We start from the raw sequence: 19,409 nt of genomic DNA on the forward strand, positions 1-19,409 counted from the left end.
TGGCACCAGGCCAAATCAGACACACTATAGTGTAATATAATATTTCTTGAGAAGTGTCCATGTTGTAATCAGGAATGAATCATGAAACAAGAACATTGCATCTGCTTTCCTAAGTTAGTTTTTCAAAACTGGAGTATGATTTCACATCTGAACTTTTTTAATTGCACCTTGCAGTCTGAAAAAGAAAAAAATCACTGGGGATGCTTATATTTGAACCCATTATGCACTTGAAAACTATACCTTTGTTAATTAGAATTTGATATTAAATCAAATATCGTGCAGTTATTTAATTTCCTCTTTAATAGATCACTTGGTTTTACTGTTGTATTTTTCCTTTGCTTTCTTTGTTTCAGATTGTGGCCAAGGAAAGAGAAGTATCCGAGTGGAAAGAGAAATATGAAGAAAGCAGAAGGGAAGTGATGGAAATGAGGTGGGTTATCAACTTGTCGCTAATCACACTGACAGAGAGAGTCTCATTTCAGCCTGTGGACAGTACACAGAGTACCCTGATTGTACAACTGTTCTAGTTAGCTGAATTTGTTTTGTTATTTTTAACTGTAGGCTTTGGATTGATCCTAAACTGATACTTTGTCTTTGCTCTTCATGGTGGGCACCCCTGTTCAGGCTAATCATTGGCAACTTCTCCGTTGCTAATCTCATTTACATCCTCAAAATACTGAGATAAGAGAGGTCTTAATCTAGGTCAATGTAAGGGAAGAATTTCCTCCAGTTTGTGCTGTGAATTCTCACATGGATTGCATAGTAATGTTTCTGTTGCCTGACTGAATGAGGCTGCCTGCAGAGCTGGCAGACGTATATACCTGCTAATTTAAAATTCACTCTCCACAAATAGTTTTGCCAACAGAATAAAGAATGTGAAGGTTTGCAGACAGGTATGAGTAGTACAAGGCTCCCTCCAGGACATGATTGTAAAAAGTTTCTTTAGCAATAGAAAACAAAAATCCAGTTGCCAGTAGAAAAACATTTCTTGCAGAAGAACCACTCTGGCCTCTGAGTGTTGACTTTCAAGGAGATTCTACACCCTTTCCTTTGAACTGAGCTCATTTTTTAATTGCTGCACACACTAGGCTTGATTTTAGTCAAGCAATTGTTATCTTGTATTTTGCTGCTCCCTTTGAGAGCTGACAGAAGGACCCTGAGCTTTTGAGTTTGTTCTATTCTATTTCTCCTCGCAAACCTGTCTCTGTTACATTAAATATCTGTATACTGGAACATAACTGGTTTGACCTTCCTTCCTAGCCGAGGTCCTACCACTTGCAATGGTGACAACAAAATCACTGTAGTGGATGAAGTGAGCGGTATTGCTCGAAGAATCGCTATTGCTACCCATTTAGTCAGTTGAAAGTTTCAGCCTTTCTTTTTTTACAGTGGTAATACCATAAGAACAACATACCAATGAGCTTGACCTGCTCATCGATCTGAATCTGGAGAAGTCATCAATTGCAAAAGAGAATGTATAAAAATATTTCAGGGAGTCTTTAAAGTGTATTATTTTCTACCTTCAAACAAACAGAAAAACCACACCCCTCCTTAACTCATAAATAAAAGGAAATAGTCAGATTATTTTAGCATTCTTCTTTGAAGAAATAATTTCTGCAATCACTTCTGAGACTGAATTTTCTTCAAAATCACTTCTGCTCTAGCACCAGCTTCTTTCCAGAATTAAATGTCTCAGTAGTTTAAAGCTAAAGCCAATGAGCTGTATCAAGTGATGGCCTGCATATGCAATTCCTGCTTATATCCAGGAACACTGTGCTTGGGGAGGAAGGGTAAAAGGGAACTGCAGCACAGACCTCGGCAAACGCTAGCATGGGTGCCAGGAGTCGCACATGGCAGATTTGAATAGCGGCAGCGCAGGGCTTTGAGCCAAAGCATCTTAAGAGAAGCATCTGCAAAAGGCAAGGGCAGCCGCTTTATTTCTTTCAAAAAACCATCTCCCAGCGCCCAGCTGAGTTCTCTCACCTCTCTTGCGCTCTGCTTGGGAAAGGAAACAAAACCCTGGCATAGCCCTCAAATGCATAATGAGGCAAAATGGAAAGGAGCTGCTGCAAGCAGTCAAACTGAGGAAGCAAAACAAGGAATAAACAAAATGAGGAATTGTGTAAGGAATGTCTCAGCGTTCAGTACATGCTCAAGTGCGGTACTTGGCCTGTTTTCCAGACACTGCCTGGGTGCACGTGCCTCCTGGCTGCAAACAGGCACTGACAGAGGTTGCTTATTCCGTAATGAAAGGAGAGCAGGGGGTCACACGGAGCAGCTGGCACACTGTAGATCTGTACCTTCATCTTCCTCACAGTAATTCGCTTGTGTGTCTACACCCTCAATAAAATTGGATTTGAAAAAAACCCACTTTATCTAAGCCAAATTTCCCACAGGCACATCCCTACAACACATGGCTGGAAAAAAATCTGACCAATATTGTCACAAAATGATAAAACTTGCATGTGTGCACAAAGAAAGATTTCTCTTGGAGGATTAAATGTTGAAACAGTTTATGTGTGGTAAATTAGAGATGCAGCAATTAGATATGACATAATGATAAGAAAGGAGTGAAGGGATTAACTAGAGTTGCAAGCACAAAACCATCACTTTCCACAGAAAGAGAAGCAATGCTCCTTTAGCCAAGTCCTGCATACTCTACCTGGAATATCCTGAGTTCAGCTAAGTTTCCAGAAAAATGTCAGACTGGAGGAAATTCCACTCCAGAGAACAGTAGCCAAGATGAGAAGTTGTAATAATGTAGTAACGATCAAAGAGCTAAACTAAGGTGGCTATCTTGGGCTCTGTACTCAAGGGTACAACCAGAGGCAGGCAATACATATTTAAATATGGTTATTTGGGGGTCTCATTGATTGTGCCTCGGTAAGGGCAGTCAAGTAGATGACCTCTGAGATCCTTTGTAGCCCTGGATTTTGGTGGTTTTATGACTTAGGAAACTGCAGGAGGTCAATAAATAGACTGAATATGGCTTCATTCTAAAATACCAAAAATACCTATGCAGAATGTCAAGCTAGAGTTGAAGATGTACCATCACAGAGAGGAATGATGTGGCCAGCATCCTTTAGTTCCCCAGCCATAATGACCATTGTTTAGGCTGTTTGACTGAAAGAGGCCTTTGACATGAATCTGGAACAAGACTTCACTTGACTACCTTGCTTTCCAAATTGAGTATTATTAAAACCAATGTGTCATTGCAATATCCATTTCTATTGAACAGCTGCCACATGATTCATACAGCTGGATAATGCAGAGAATGTGCTACCTACTTCAACTAGTCTAAGCTGGTAAAAATAAGAAACAGATAATGTTATTTCACTTTGCTGCCAACTTCCACGGCACAGCCTAGGTTGGGAAGTGCTGTAGTGTTGTAACAGTGTTTAATGTCATATTCGTTGCCCTGAGTCCTTGGCTCCATTTTATAGGATGATAAAACTTTCTAAAGGTGCCTAAAGGATATGACATGGCTTTAAAATCCTTACTGCTTACAGCAGGCTTTTGAGGTAATCTTCTTTGGACATGAAACCAATCCCTTCCTTTTAGGGGAAAATTCTTGCAGCTATCTTTGCTCTCAAAAGTGTCATTCATAGTTTACCAAGAAAAAAAAAAGAAAAAGGCAATTAAAACAACAGGACTGACAGCAGGGAAAGCAGCATCCAAGCAGACGCCATCGGAGGCAGCGGCTGGAGGCACAGCGAGCTGTGCAGAAACAGGCTCTGGCCCCAGTACCAAAAATTGTTTCTGCCTGAAGCCTGAGTGAGGTCAGTGGGGTACGCAGCTGTAAAGCCCCTGCTCTGCTGAGTGCTCTGCAGGACCAGGGCAAGTGAGATGCCACTGACCTTTGGGTCAAGTGGCCTTCTCAGGGGTTCCTGGGCTCTGTTTGTGATTCAGATTTGAGACAGGCAGTACTGCATTAGTTTTTTGGGAGCTCCGCAAGTTTCTCCTTTCCTTACTGACTTTTGTCTCAGGATTTTCCCACATCCTTTCTGTAACCTCACTAATTGCAGCAGACTTCTCTAAATGGAGCAAGTGAAAGTGAGCTAAGACTTCGAAAGAGATGTATTCAAATACCAGTGAGCTATTTTGAATAGCCACTTCAGATGAAGTGTGGGGTAATTTTGGTTTTTGTAGACAGTCCTACGTGGCTCATGAATCAAAGCGCAGATCAAGCTAGTCTCATTTTATTAGCTTTATTTGGCTCTGGGAAGGGATAGATCATCTTTCTAAATCACATTTAATCTGCTTATTTTGGCTAACCTTTTTTCAAGAAGGAAATTCAAAGCCTACCGTGAGTATATGAAATAAAATAGTCTTAGAAGTAACATTTTGCCACCTCTGTTTCACAAACAGATTTGGGAAATAGGACACGATGGGTTTTGTGCTACATAATTGAATATTTTGGTCTTGTTCTCTTAAGTGCTAATGGATCATTTAGCCACATTTGGAGAGTGGAAGATTAGATATAATTTGGATGAGGGCCAGCTATACTCCTGTTAGGTTTACTTGCTACCAGTTATAACTTTACTTAATGTTTACATTTAAAAAAAGCAAACACGTACATGCAGAAGAGGGCAGAAAGTAATGGAAAAATCAGACTCTTGTAGCTCTTGAATTAGACCAATGTGAAAATGTTTATATTTAAATCATGATCAGTAATGTACTTCGGGCATGTTTCAAATAACAGAATTTGTTTCAAAGCAATCCCTTTTCACTCCTCCACCTGTATTGATTTACATGGGGAATTAAAATTCAGGTGCAACGTTTAAACAACCAGTTTTATTTGTTACTCGGGTAATAAGGAGCATATAAAAGTGTGAAGGGGTTTGGTATCTCTTAAAATACTATAGTTCAGTTATTGAGTAGCATTATTTGCTAAGTAAGCATTAGTAATTATGATGTTTGCCAAAAGCTTTTCTTTTTTTTCCCTCTTATAGGAAAATAGTTTCAGAATATGAGAAGACGATTGCTCAGATGATAGGTAGGTGTTTCTACTCTGAAAGATGCTATCCTCCGCTCTGATTTTCTGAAAAGAGCCTAGAAACATGGTTGAAGTCTGTGGGCTTAATTTTGATGCTAGCTACATCTGCTGATGCTGCTGGGAATTGTGAATGCATCTGAGGACACCAATGTGTGCTGCCAGGTTGTGATGAAAAGCTAGGGCTTCATTTTACAGAAAGCAGCCCCCGAGGCAGTCCAGGTAATACAGAAAGGTCAGGGCTTTTTCTTCTGCATCAAAGCTAACTGTCCCATAGGAAACATGTTCAAATGCTTTGCCCAGAACTCATGGGTATCTCCAGGACAGACTTTCAATGACCTAAAAACCCTTTAGTCATCCGCTCCCAACTGTTTCACATGGGAGATATCAAACTTAGCTCTTTACAACAACGGGGATTATCTGTGCTAAGTGCTTTGGTCAGACCAAAACCTAGATTAACTCCAATCCCAGCTGAGAGATTATAAGTGGCCAATCCACCTCCCCAGTTATTTACTGACTTAGGGGTCTCCTTTAAGGTCTAAATTATGACATGTTTTGCCTCACAGTAATTAGAAAACGCCTTTGTTAACAGCATGCCCCACAAAGGAAAAACGCTACGTGCAGTAGCATTTCAAAACCAAAGGTTGCAGGACTCATGTGCTTCCTTAGCGCGGGAGGTCTGGCCCCTGGGATGTGATTTTAAAGCTCCTCATAAGATTTCCAAAGCTCTTTTTCTTAGTCTGGCTATAGAAAGCACCAGTGGCTCGTACTGCCCTGTACTGCTTCAGCTCAAGCTGTCTCCCAGAAAGGCGAACAGCTGAGCGGGGTTGTGGGTCCTCTATGGCCAAAATTGCTGGGAAGAGCAGAAGAAGAAGCAGCGGCTGATGAGAAAGCAGGACCAAGCTGGTCTGGACAAGCTCGAGCAAAGCAGCAGAGAACTGTGAAATATTGTTAAAAGCCATTAGGAGTGGCCTTGGAATTAAATCTGGGCTGTGAGATGCAGGAGAAAGGCTAGCCTAGCTAATGGTATCTGTGAGCAGGGAGTGTTAGGAATCCAGCCTGTTCGCACTGTGTTTATTGAAAAATAAAAAGAAATTAATTTTACTTCTTATTCCCCTGAGAGAACTGTCACAGAGAGTATAGTGTGCCAGGAACACAACAGGCATACCTGCATCTTTCTAACAGGTTTTTAACCAGTAAGGATTTTTATTACAGCTCTCAACATATCATATTGTTTTGCCCCTTTTAAAATGGCAGTCCCCTCATATACAGTCTGTATTGTGTGACCCCCCTGTATTTTTGGTTTCTTTTAAATTGTTTTCTTTTAATTAATGCTTGAGTTGTGTTTACATATGTTTGTAGTGAATTTGCTTATTTTTGCCCAAAGAGACCGGGGGGAAATAGTTCAATGTCTGGTGCTTTTGCTGCCTTCCTGCATTTCTCAGCCATTGGGAGACACCCCAGCCTTCTTTCAAGTGAAGGGAAAAATGGGCCTATAAATAAATAAGTAAATGTCATTATAATAATCTATATAATATGGTAATATAATATATAATAAGGAATAATATATAATAATAACATGCCTGGCTTCATTCTCTATGGTGTTATGCCTCCGTTTCCTTTTGTGTGTACAACTGAGCAAATTTGCCTGCCTTCTGACGTAACGTTTGTCATGCTCATCGTGCAAGTGTTGAAATAAGTGACCAGATTCTGCGAAGAACTGAATTCATTTTGGTTTACACTAAACATAGTCTGGTATGGCTTTGTCCCTGAACCTGACCATTCATATGTACAGAGGACCTGTCTTCCCAAGCATATGCGTGTAGTTAGCAACAGAAGTTTCTTTTTGATAACAAATTCAAACTATATTTTTGAGAAACAGAATTACAAAAAAAAAATCATTCAAATTGTGAGACCGCGGTGCAACAAGAAGGTATGGAATAGGGATCCTAAGGCAAAGGCACAGCCATGGTGTACATAGTTAATTCTACAATTGCCATTTCCTCTTGTTGCAAAAAAATCAAGGATAAGTAAAGCATCGGGCCACCGAGCACTGAGAAAGTAGAAAGATCTTTAAACTTCAAATTCAGAGTATCAGTCAGAGTCTTTCAAATGATCTATGGCAAGTTTTTAAGAGCTGTGGCTATAAGTAATGTAATTTGCTGTCCATTTGCAAAGGAACTGAAACAACAACAGTGACACAGAAAGCATGCTTTAATTAAGAGCAGTATGCAAATTCTACAGCATGGTAATACATTAAATGCGAGGCTTCCTTTCCCTGCATTTAATGTAAATTTTTTATCTAATTGCCACGCTTTCTCCTGTCATTTGTCATAAATTACAGTCCCTTTTTATAAAGGAATTCACTCATCCAAATGCCACGTTGTGGAGGAAAATTATTGTCTGTGTGCTATTTGCATATACTTCGCTGAACTACTATCACAACAATGCCTTGCTGCTAAAGCAAAATAGGCATTTTAACAAAAGAAATGCCTGTTCTGTTTCTATTTATGATTTAACCCTTCTGAGCTATTTATACAGCCTTGTTAGGAGGGCATTGCAAGTGAACCAATTTCACAAATCCCTTTAATGAATATTCAGTGTGGTTGATAGGTCCTGCTCAGCTTTTTATAGGTTGTCATGTGTATGTATAATGAGTATTGAAAATATTCCATATTAACAATATGTGATTGTGCATGTGTGCCTGTAAAGGCACTGGAAACATGCATTGCAAACAGTAATTGCCTTTGATTGCAAGGGCTGTGACAGGTCTAGTATTTGCTGTCATATACGTATGGAACCCAATATTACCCGACTTAGCTTACGCAATTAGTTTCATGCCACGCTCCGTACAGCTAGAGCTTGCAAGCTGTCAGTGTATAGATCCCTGTTAGCGTCTCTTTGCATATTTTTTCCTGGCGCTTTAACCTTTTTTCCTTTTTTCTTACACTTGCCTCAGCCCCTAACACATTCTTGTTTATACTGAGGAGGGGGGAGAAAAAAGAACAGGCTTTCCAGGCTAGCCTGCTGCTTCTGCTACTGCTTTGCTGACTGTTGCCCAAGTTTTGCAGCTCACGACTGCGTGGCACTGACAGCCGTATGGAGCGGAGCCTGCGTAACCCCAGTGCTCGCTGCACCCCACCCTACACCCACTCCTTGATCACAGCCATCCACAGTTCCCTTCCCAAATCCCTGTCGTGGATTTCCTTTTTATTGTTGGATTTGTAATGTTGGGGTTTTTTTCTGTTAAAAATGTATCCTTATACTTGTACGTTTAAATACATAATTAAATTCTCATTCTGAAAAACAGATGTTATGCTTTGTGCATTACAGGTTGTTGCGTTACTTACTTTCTGCTTTCCTAACAATTCCTGATTTTCTATTTTGCTTCCGTTTTTGTTGCTTCTTGCTATTTGCTTGCAAAAACAAATCAGGCAAGCCTGGTAAGTAAAGCTTTTCACCAACTTTCACACCAGCATTTTGCATTTTTAGTTTCTTTTGCTTTTGTTCTCCGTTTGCTGCATTCCCATTAAGTAATGTAAGTACTACTGAGCTGAGCCTGAAAGCGGATCTGCTGTGGTGGTGCTCTGATTCTGTCAATTTGGATAGTGTTAGTCCTGAGCATACTGTTGTTATTGTTGGTGAGCTGTGGACAGTGTGTGTTGCAGACATGGAAGCCATTTAATTAAAATATTTTAATCGCATAACCTCATAAATATCTTTAGAAATAAGTATCTGTAACCTCTTAACTAAGATTTGACTGGCAGGCTATTAGCAGCACAGTGCCACTAAGCGGCTTTTTCATTAAAGCTAATTCATAGTTTTAGAAAATATCACGTAGCTCTTCCAGGCCCCCTCCAGCCAGATTCCAGTTTCTGCTTAGTTAGCCACTTTGGTTTTAAACGTATCTTAACTGTTATCTGAGATTATCGGATGCCCCTTTCCTAAAGCTCACTGGAAACTTTCCCTCTTTTCAATTTATATGTCACTCCCTTCCCCAATATAAATTCCTGGTTTCCCCTTGGAGTCGAACGAGGCCTCAGCTCGCTCCCCGGTCCGTGGACACCTCTAGCATGTAGTGGAAGGGAGAGGAGGAGAGGAGCATCGGATATCCTTGCCCCTAATTCCCGTGTGCAGGTCGAAGTGGGGCTGGGAATGAGCGTTTGAGGTCCAGCTGAGGAGAGAGGAGGGCACAGCGATGCACTTGGGAGGTACAGGGAGAGCTCGGTAGTTGCGAGGGAGTGAGTCACGAATTACTAACTTTCTAGATTGCCCTAGAAACAAATAAGAAGGAAGTTGCTAAAATACCGCAGACAGCAGTCTCAGAAAAAGTAGAGTTCTGACATTAAATACATTTAAGTACATTACGTGATCATGCAAACGGATCCTTTCCCCTGCACGGAGTTACGACGACAGAGGTTTTGCCAAAGAACAGGATCCTGCCAGTAAGTGTTTTGGAATTAAGCTAGACAGTGTGTAATCTCCAGCGTGATTAAATAAACCTTGTGCTGGAACACCAGGTGACAACTTCTCAGATGTAGAAAAATAAACGAAAGATGACAAATGGTTTTCTCATTTTACTTGAGAATACGTTCTTTTGACATTGCAGATGACCACAGAGTATCTTTAAGAAGGCAAAATAGAAAAGGATATTTACTTTTTATGAAATGTTAAATGTTATCAAACTGATGTGGCAGGGCTCTGGGTTTTTCAGTTCTGCCATGTCAAAGGTGTTTGTTCATCAGTAAAATAAAGGTGCTGCAGCTTCCAGTGCTGCAAACTCGGTGCAAGTCCTGACAACTTCTCTGATTCATTCCGTCTTCTGCATCACGTAGAGCAAAATAACCTCAGATCAGGCTCTGCCCCAGCAAGATGCTGTCAGGGGGCATGCAGAGGAGCACAGAACATAGCCAACATGAGCTGACACACAGCATGGCATTGTTGCTGCTCTGGGCTTAGTTAGGCTAGCAAAAAAGAGTATGAAAGGATCGAAATATGCAAAAGGAAGAGATTAATCTCAGCTTGGGAATTGACAGTATCAACTTTGACATTTCAGCGCTGACCAGCACTATGAAATACTTAATTCAGATGAAGACTTCTATTTAAATTTTAAAAAAACCCCTCCTGTTTAGTTCTTTGTATTTCAAAATATAAAGGCCTGAATGAAAAGTTGTAGATTCTGAAATGGCCTGCGCTTTTTACGTGCAAGAACTTCTTACCTTATTTTAGTTTCCATCATAGACATAGGAGAATGGTCATATAAAACCACTGTGTTTTGCAGGTTGGTTTCATTTCAGTATCATTCAAAGTAGCCCTTAAAACATGGACACAAAAATCATATTTTAGGATATGAAGCAAACAACGAGGAAGCGTTTTGGAAGACAATGCCAGACCTTTTCTTCCAGTGTTATATGGGTATTCCAATTTATTACTAGGTCAATTCCTTTGAAAAGTTCTCTTCATGTGGACTTGGATTCCTGTTGTGTTCTTCCCACCATCCCTGCCTCGAATTTAACTATACACAGGAGAATCTTGGAAGATGTTTTCTGCAGACCAGAACTTAGAAAGTCAGTTTAATGTTCTATTTCCTTTCTGGCACTTGCTACAGTAATCCTAAGAATGAGAGTTTGCAAAACACTGTATTTCCAAGGGAAGAATTTGAGTTGATTTCCATTAAACAAAGTGTCTTGTTTGTACAGGGTTAGAAGAGATGCCAGGAGATGACAAGCACATATCATCAGTGGCAAATAACTTATTGCCAGTGCTAGTAATATGCATAAATGTCCTTTCCTTCAGCTAGTGCATCTTCAGGAAAACAAGGGAAATCCAACATCTGCCTTTTTCATGGGAACAGCTGAGTTCAGAGTGAAATAAATCATCAGTACAGAGATATCTTCACATTTTTCCCCAACATCAAAATATTTAAATATCACTGTATTTAGCAACCTTTTCCCAAAACAGGATTGTGTCTTTATATAAGAATGAGTTTTCTGGATCCTGCAAACTTACTAATACATAACGTAGAGCACCGTATAGTAGAAACTATAGAAGATAGTGAAATCAGTGTTCTTACTACTATTACCCTTCTGAAAATCACTTTTTTTCCTTCCCCTCTCTTCTTTCTAACAGAGGATGAACAGAGAGAGAAATCTGTCTCCCACCACACTGTTCAGCAACTGATAGTGGAGAAGGAACAAGCTTTGGCAGATCTGAACTCAGTGGAGAAATCACTGGCAGATCTTTTCAGGAGATATGAAAAAATGAAAGAAGTATTGGAAGGGTTTCGGAAGGTGAGTCGTGTTTAAGTCTCCTCCTTTAAAGAGCAAAGCCGAGCAGGCTGTCATGTGTACCAGTGCTACTTAACAGAAGGCACATCATTTCCAGTCAAATCTGATGGTACTACATTAGAGTGCAGTGTGCTGGGGGGGGAGGGAGAACGTGAATGCTCATTTATTTGTGCTTTTGTTTTGGAATAGCTTTAAAAAGATGAAGATTTTGCACAAGAGTAACTTGCTCCCATGTGTGGCACTGCGATTTGAATAGATGTCACGTAACTGCGGGACTTGAGCACATGTCAGGGCTGGCTTCTGGACTGAGCATTCTGTTAAAAGCTAGGACATGAATTCCTCAGGTTAGAGGTTATGTCTAAAGTGCGTGACATAACGTAATCCTCAGATGAAGGATTGCAGCCATGTATCAAATGCAAACAGAAGAATTGTAAAGCTTTTTGCATCATGTAATATTGCTTCAGATGGCCTCTGTGGGGGGGTGTCAGTGTTAGTTAGACCGCAGCCGTTGCAATATCTGAATGTGACTCCTGCAAATAGGTGCCTGTCCTACGCTTCAACCTCTCGGATTAAATTTAATGTAATCTTCTCATTTAAGAATGAAGAAGTGTTAAAGAAATGTGCGCAGGAATATTTATCTCGAGTGAAGAAGGAAGAGCAGAGGTATCAAGCACTCAAAATTCATGCCGAGGAAAAACTGGACAGGTAATTGATTGTACGCATCTCTTTTCAGGAGTTCATGCTGCAGGAGGATTCCTGTGGCTGGACCTTGCATCCCAAACCCGCTCCTTCAATGCTCGACTGTTTCAGTGCAGACTCAGTCAGGCGGTCTCTCCCTAGTAACGCCGGTTATCTAAGCTGGATCAGCCCAACTTGTGCTGAGGGTGACGAGGAATAGTTGCACAAAAGATCGTGGCAGATGTGCACGGATAGTAACTCCTTAAGCCACCGTTAAGGAGTGAACATCGGATTGTGGCTTAAGAGAGGCAGCGCTGGTTGATTTTTTTGAATATTTTTTTTCTATGTTTCCGTGTAATGACAAATTAAGCATTTCTAGGGATTACATTCAAGACTCATATTACAGTCCCCTAGACTCAAGAGATGTTTCCAAAATGTCGCTAGGATTGTTCAGTGCCTAAAGTGAAGTAAGACTTGGATTTGCTTTCCAGCTGTTGTCCCAGCTGTGAGTCTAGTCTGTTAGAGCTGGAGATCAAGTTTAGAAACGGTCATAAAACACTTCTACCTAAGTGGTATTTGTGAACCCAGCACAGATATCTGAGAGAAGCGTGAAGGGAATGACAGACATTAAGAAAAGACTTTGCAGCCTCTGCTGAGCAAGAGAGGGAGTCATGAAAAGTCTCTAGGGACAAGTCTCAAAATACTTTCAAAGACATGCAGAAAGCAGCCGTGGCCTCACCACCCATCTGTTAAGATGCAGTCCATCCTTTGGTACCCACTGTCCTGTCCTGTAGAGAACCTGACGTGACAAAAATCTGTGTTTTTCTAGAGCCAATGCTGAAATTGCACAAGTGAGAGGCAAGGCCCAGCAAGAGCAAGCAGCGTATCAGGCCAGCCTTCGTAAAGAGCAGCTGAAAGTGGACGCATTGGAAAGAACACTGGAACAAAAGGTAAATAGCAATTCAGCTCTTTAATGCAGAAGTCAACGGGATGACCAAAGTTAAGTGAAACTTCCCCAGAGTGGCTGCATCCAGCTCTCCTCTGGACCTCAGATTGCAGCCAAGATCTGCCCAAGGACCTGTCTTGCTCTCACGTCCAGCTGGCTGGGCAGCTCCTCGGCCCCGGGGAGAGCAGCATTGCCCAAACCTTATAACAAAATCAGCTGCGAGCACTGGCCGGTTCAGGCAAACGGACCCATCTGCCAGGCTTTGATCTCGGCCACGGGCCAGCGCTTGGGGCTGATTCGGGCTCGGTCAAAGCTCAGTGTGCACCTGTGTACTTAGCAGGGCCCTTGGTTTGCTTTGGTTCTCGGGTTTCAGATCTTCTTGTTTTAGTTCTTCTTTCGGTTTTTGTTTCCATTTTTAGTTTTAGCTGTAATTCCAAGGCTAGCTTACGTGCCTCCACTGTTAACATAGACAAAATGATCAGATGCAGATCTGTACAGCTTAGGGCAAAAGTGACTGTAGGAATTCCCTATTTATATCTCGTGTTCTCTAGCTCAGCAAAGGAGCTTGCTTTCAGTATAGTACAGCTCGTCCTTGCTTAGAGCCCCTGGAAAACAGGTTGAAAATAATGCTATAAAAGTGCAGCCTAGAAACAAATTTACACTATGTATTACTAGTGTGTGCTAGGAACGAATGCTATAAAGCTGTCTGCTTTAGTGCTAAATTGTATTTATTGAAGCTGGAGGATCTGTATGTGAAATAAGTAAGCATATTGTTAGAATGCACTATATGTAGCTGTACTATGCATGTGTATATATACCTATAGATCTGTCTTTATATGTATAGATATTCTGTTCTCAGTATTGGAGAAAGCTTAATTGTCCCACACTTCTCCCAAAGGTTGGATGATTTAAAAAAAAAAACACCACTCATCGTAATGCAACAATATTTTTCATAATACTTAATATTGCCTTTTATTTTCCAGAATAAGGAGATAGAAGAATTAACAAAGATTTGTGATGAACTGATTGCCAAAATGGGGAAAAGCTAACTTTTAACCAAATTTCTGGACTTCGATATTGAGTGCAATATGACCATTGGCACACTGATGTCCATACATTTATGTGGACAGGTTATATTTTCACTTTTTCGTATGCACTACTGTATTTTCTTTCTAAATAAAGTTGATTTAATTGTATGCAGTACTAAGATGACTATCAGAATTTCTTGCTATTGTTTGCATTTTCATAGTATAATTCATAGCAAGTTGATCTCAAAGTTCCTGTATCAGGGAGATTGTCAAGTTCTCTAAGAAATTACAAATTGCTGATCCTAGCCTTCCCTTTGTACATGAGTTCCCATGTTGGATGTCTTTTGGATTTAATATAAACATGTATTACTTGCATGGGGACTCTTGCCTTAAGGAGTGTAAACTTTATCTGCATTTGCTGATTTGTAAAATAAAATCAAAAATGAAAAAAAAAAAAAGAAAATGCATGTCACTTAAATGAAATTCTCTATTGTAAATAAATTTTTTCGTTGAAAGTTGAAGATAAGTATGGCTCTATTTTATGTACTTCACTTGCTTACTTCATGTGGAGCACGAGATATAGCAGCTCTCGTTAATGAATTCCTTCACAGAAAGCACTTCATGGGTCGCTGCTTGGAGCACTTCGTGGCTCACAAGGATATACTACTTATGTGCACATACCTGTCTATATCTTGCTCTCTGTCAATATATATATGCTAGATTTGGACCACTCAGGTCTCAAGCATAGGCTTAACCCTTCAAAATGTTTAATACTCTGACCCTGATCCAGCAAATCCCATAGGCAAATGTAATGAGACTGTTTGCATGAGTTGGAGGCTGTGACACGTGATGATGGGATGGTGGTTTTTAAGCATATCTATTACTGAAAGGTGAATACATTTTCTTTTTTCTGCTACTGGAAGAATTTGCCTACAAGGTTTGTGGAGATGAAGTACGTGTGATTAGAAGTACAACCAGAATAAGCTAGATAAGTAGCGTTTTCGCACACCTCTTTATCCTGTAAGTTATCCTCTGCGGAGGATTAGGTATGTAAGATAAGCATTAAGGCTTTAATAGCAAACAAACTGCTTTCTTTGACTAATGGTACATCTCTTGTATCTCCATGATGTGGACAGTCGTCAGCCTGGTTCTTGTCAGCTCCCTTTTTGTACTCAAAAGTAAGTCAACTCCCTTTTCTTTCCTTTTTTAACTTCATTTTCATTTCCTACTTCAAGCATGGCTGAGCCTCTTTGATGTTCTGGGCTTCTCTCCTGGGTTTGTTTGTTTTCAGATTATTTTGTGTATGTGGTTAGCAGCACAGAATTTCACCTCTGCTGTGTAATGTAAACATAAATATGTATGCTAACAAATTTCAATGCACGTGTCCCTGTGGACAGCAAGTGTGCCTTCTGCTCTGCAGTTTGAAGTATTGTATTTTAAATATATTCCAAAGTCATGCTTGCCCTTGAAAATACCATGTCGTTTGAACCGAGGAAAAGAAAGAGGATTGAGTTACAGTTGTAACGTTTAAACAAAAGCAAAACTCCTTAAGATATACTGTTGTGCCTTCCAGCTGAATTGATACTTTAGGAGAAGATGAAATATGGATCATAGTAAGATTTTATGTGTTTACAATGTCCTTTTTCCTGGTACTGTGGACCAAAGATCATGACGGAGGGGGGGAAAAACCATGATGCTCCAACTTGTTCCAGTGGACTCTACTCTGAAAACGTTGCAAGAAGGTGTGGATGCAGTTACAGAACATCAGATGTTCTTGGATTACTTTAAGTACAAATTGTAACAACTAAATAATACATGGCTGATTTTTTTAATCTTTAAAATTGGTATCCGGACCACTTCTAAAAAAGAAAAATTTATAGGATTTGCAGAATCTTTAGGGTTTTTTTAAACCTTTTTGCAGTTTTTTGCATGTGCTTCAAACATAATTATAAAGACTGTGTAGCTGATACTGTAAAATATTTTTTGTAAACTCTAAACACTACCGTTCTAAGTGGTCTTTTTTTCTTTAATGCCAGGCGAAGCACTACAGTGTTACACCTGTGTAGGTTCTAGTGATGAAGACTGTAACAGACAAGGAACTCAGCAATGTCCAGGGCATTCAGATGCGTGTGCGGTCATTAGAGGACAAGCAAGTAAGTAGTCACAAACACTTCAGACTCATTAAATTTTTCATAATAGAAATAACTAATCTGTGTTGGAGAGTATATAGTAAGCTAAGGAGAAAAACAAAGGTAGGTGTTTCCTCTCAAAATAAACCCTATTAATAAATCTCAATTCCTTATTTTATTGGTTTAGCAGCAATCCGATACAAAATCCCAGTATGATTTGTCAGTATGCCATGATGAGCTGTATCCACACTATGTGAAAACTGTAAAAAAGCATTTTAAGTATTGCCTACTTCTTAACTTAAATCCTAATTAAACTAAATTTAAGTGAAATGACTTACGTGGAAATTAGGAAGGAAAAGAAACTAATGAGGCACTGCACTTGAGCACATTCTGAGATACTTAAGCTGCATCAGTTGCATCTAAGATGAATTACAATTATTTAATTTAAGTGGGAGCGTGTTAGTGGGCTGTAATCTGATGCAATTGTATTCATTTACTTGTAAGGAATGGCCAAACCTAGGGTTGTTGCTCAATATTGGACGGTCAGGTTCATGCTGAGGGGATGCTGCAGACAGGAGCGGGTGACCGTGAACCTGCAGGTCCGTTTGGGCTCAACGTGGCTCTGTTGTAGGTGGCGTTATGAAGTCCTGTTCGTTCAGGTCCTTCTGCGAGCGGGCAAGGAGGGACGGGTCCAGGGCGCCTGGCGTGAGCGTTCACTGCTGCTACTCAAACAACTGCAATGCAAAAAGCCTGGCTTCAAGAGTCACCACCTCCGTGAGCTACTTCTCTCTCCTCGTCTTCACGTTGCTGTGGCACCTGTTGTTGAAGCTGACATGAGAGGGGGGGAAAAAGAGTATCCTGAAGCAACAAGTCCGCCTTCTTAGAAAGGGATGATTGTATTTCCTAATCACGTTACTCCATGTACCATATTCCTCGGTAGGCAAAAAGCAGTAGGCAGGCCTGACAGATGTTCGGGTAAAAATTGTTCCATCTGCTAAATATGTCTTGACCTATATGTAAGAAATGCTGCCCTCTTCTTGTTTATCGTAAGGGGTTGATCATGCAAATCTGTAACATTTTCCTACATTTTAGAGGATAGTACATATAGAGAGCTGCAGATAGCCTTGTAGTAGGGTAAAGGACCAATATCTTCCAAATGCTGTTTACTGTTGGCAGACATTCAAAAGCAAGCTAACATTTTCAAGCACAAAGTGACTGAAAATTCTAGCAAGCAAATTAGTCTTTCAGAGAACATTTGCAAACTGGACAAAGCCAGAAAACTTGAAATAAAGATGATTTAGTATTAATGCAAACTGCTGAGAGAAGGTCATGAAGAGAACAATCCATGGAGGTATGCTGTATTATGTATATTTCCTGAAAAAAAAACCCTTCTAGTCTTCTCTTTTCTGATCCTTTGAGAAAAAGAAGAAAGAAAAGAGCTTGGAAGTTGTTTTGAACTAGGAGGCTCCCTCCAAAGATCAGCTCGTTCTATCTTTACTGCTGGTTTTGAGAACAAGTGGTTCATTCCTGTCTTGTAGGCAAATTATGACTTGAGTAATAACATTTTTGTTTATCCAAATTCTTCATGCGGTTTCAACTACGTAATTAATTCTTCACTGTCCTAAAGTTTATTCTTTGAGAGTAACAGTATGTGTCTCCCCCTTCGATGATGTGATTGAGTTGATTGGTGGTGGTTTATGTATCCTTTTCATTTTGCAAAGTGAACAAAATTACTTGGAGATCTTTAGAGATGTAAGGAACTAAATCAACATTTTTAATAATCCCATTCGTTGCAGTCTTATCAAGTAAATGATCCAGAATGGGCCCCATCGTGGAAGGCATTGTGCATCACTAGCTAGTAGGCAGAGGGTCCTTCGAACCGTGGTTATATTGTGAAACTAGGCAAGACGAGAAGTGACATAACGCACGATGTGATAGCACTAAGCAGGGTCTTAGGTCTATGATATTGGAGAGCAGGGTGGTACCTCCTTTGATTCAAAACTGAGAGGGATAGACAAGCAGATAAGTGATATTTGTAGATTTTAATGTCCAACTGTGATGATCTGGTCTAATTTCTGGCACACAACATGCATAGGACTGGCTTCAGGTCCAGCTGGTGTAATTGAAGTAGAGGTCATCTTTTGAGTTCTAGTTTTAGTTCCCCATTTGGAAAGAGATTTGGTCGCCAAGTTTATGGAACTCACAAAATACGTGGCAAAGTAGTTTTTCCACTAGCTTTGTGTTGTGACTTTTTTTCAGTATAATTCTTTGAAAAATCAGTTCCAGGCAGTGCGTGATAGAATTCTGCACATTCGCAAAAATTTTATTAAGGTTGCAAACTCTAGAGAGCTTCTTCAGGTAAAACCAGTGAAACCTCCACGTAGAGTATAACCCGAGCCTGCCTTGTAGCTGTTGCCTGTCACATGGACCAAACTGTCTCCTTGTCTTATTGTACTCTCTCCTCCATATGGATCCTTTCATATCTCATGTAGATTGCAGCTTCAGACTGGGACTATTCTGCTGGGGTTTTGTTCGAATGGGCTCTCGGACAAGGCAGTTCTGGTCTATGCTTAGTTGCTAGGCACAAATCTGATAAAGCTGTTGGATATAAAGATTGCAACAATGCAACGGGTTTTGGCTGAGAATGTTAATTTAGACTTAAATATCTCATCTGTGTAAAAATCACTTAAGTTGGTTTAAGTATTTTTCATTTCGTTCTCAGCTTGAATCGGTTCCTTCAATCTGTTCTGCTACAGGAAATGTGCATTGATTGTATCTTTATTTTCTGATTGTTCTGTAAGGATAAATCAGTATTGAATGTAATCTCTGTATATGCTCAGTGCATTTCCTTAATGAGAAAATAAAATACATGCAATGGCTAACAACGTCTCTTGATAAACAAAACTGCATCTTTTAACTGGGATTTCCAGTTGCATCTGGTGGTCTCTTTTCCAGCAGGAATTCTAGCTTTTTTTCTGTGGGATGTATTTCTTAAATCTGTTAGATAAAATAGTGAATGTTGATAGTTTTCTTACTGTGATATTTCCATGATAAAATAAGAAGGTAAGGCTCTGTCCTCTTGACAAACACCATCTGTCGCTCCTGACTACAGCCAGGACTCAGATCTTCAGGCTGCTCACAGCCTCCCACCGCCTCCATTTGATTCTGCCACCCAGCACGTAACGAGCTGTGTTTTGCTTTTTACAGGTCTGACATTTTTCCTGCCTAATTATGAACCTGAAGTGTGCGTGCATGTATATGTCTAGAAATGATAAACCGTATTTATGGGGGTTTCACAATGGTTCTGGGCGTAAACATTAATGGGAAGACAAGCACCGAAAAATTGGA

General features: G+C 40.2%; 2 protein-coding genes across 12 annotated transcripts in view; both read left to right on the forward strand.

Moving 5' to 3' along the window:
- Positions 1-14,647, forward strand: part of TACC2 (transforming acidic coiled-coil containing protein 2) — a 104,414-nt gene extending 89,767 nt beyond the window's left edge. For 10 of the 11 annotated variants that reach the window (XM_049810557.1, XM_049810561.1, XM_049810559.1 and 7 more), the window contains 6 exons: positions 354-430; positions 4,953-4,996; positions 11,123-11,283; positions 11,879-11,985; positions 12,788-12,908; positions 13,888-14,647. In XM_049810557.1, the coding sequence (XP_049666514.1) occupies positions 354-430; positions 4,953-4,996; positions 11,123-11,283; positions 11,879-11,985; positions 12,788-12,908; positions 13,888-13,953 (576 nt within the window). In that variant the 3' untranslated portion in view covers positions 13,954-14,647. Of the gene's footprint in view, positions 1-353; positions 431-4,952; positions 4,997-11,122; positions 11,284-11,878; positions 11,986-12,787; positions 12,909-13,887 lie in introns of those variants that run through there. The other variant, XR_007507299.1, reaches the window with a different exon arrangement.
- A 314-nt stretch (positions 14,648-14,961) lies between these two features.
- Positions 14,962-18,936, forward strand: LOC126042836 (CD59 glycoprotein-like). Its single transcript, XM_049810568.1, has 3 exons — positions 14,962-15,110; positions 15,969-16,085; positions 16,693-18,936. The coding sequence occupies exons 1-3, from the start codon at positions 15,056-15,058 to the stop codon at positions 16,896-16,898; spliced, it is 378 nt and encodes a 125-aa protein (XP_049666525.1). The 5' UTR covers positions 14,962-15,055; the 3' UTR covers positions 16,899-18,936.
- The last annotated feature ends 473 nt before the right edge of the window (positions 18,937-19,409 follow it).

The sequence above is a fragment of the Accipiter gentilis genome, chromosome 9 (assembly GCF_929443795.1).
Source record: "Accipiter gentilis chromosome 9, bAccGen1.1, whole genome shotgun sequence".
Taxonomy (NCBI): Eukaryota; Metazoa; Chordata; class Aves; order Accipitriformes; family Accipitridae; genus Astur; species Astur gentilis.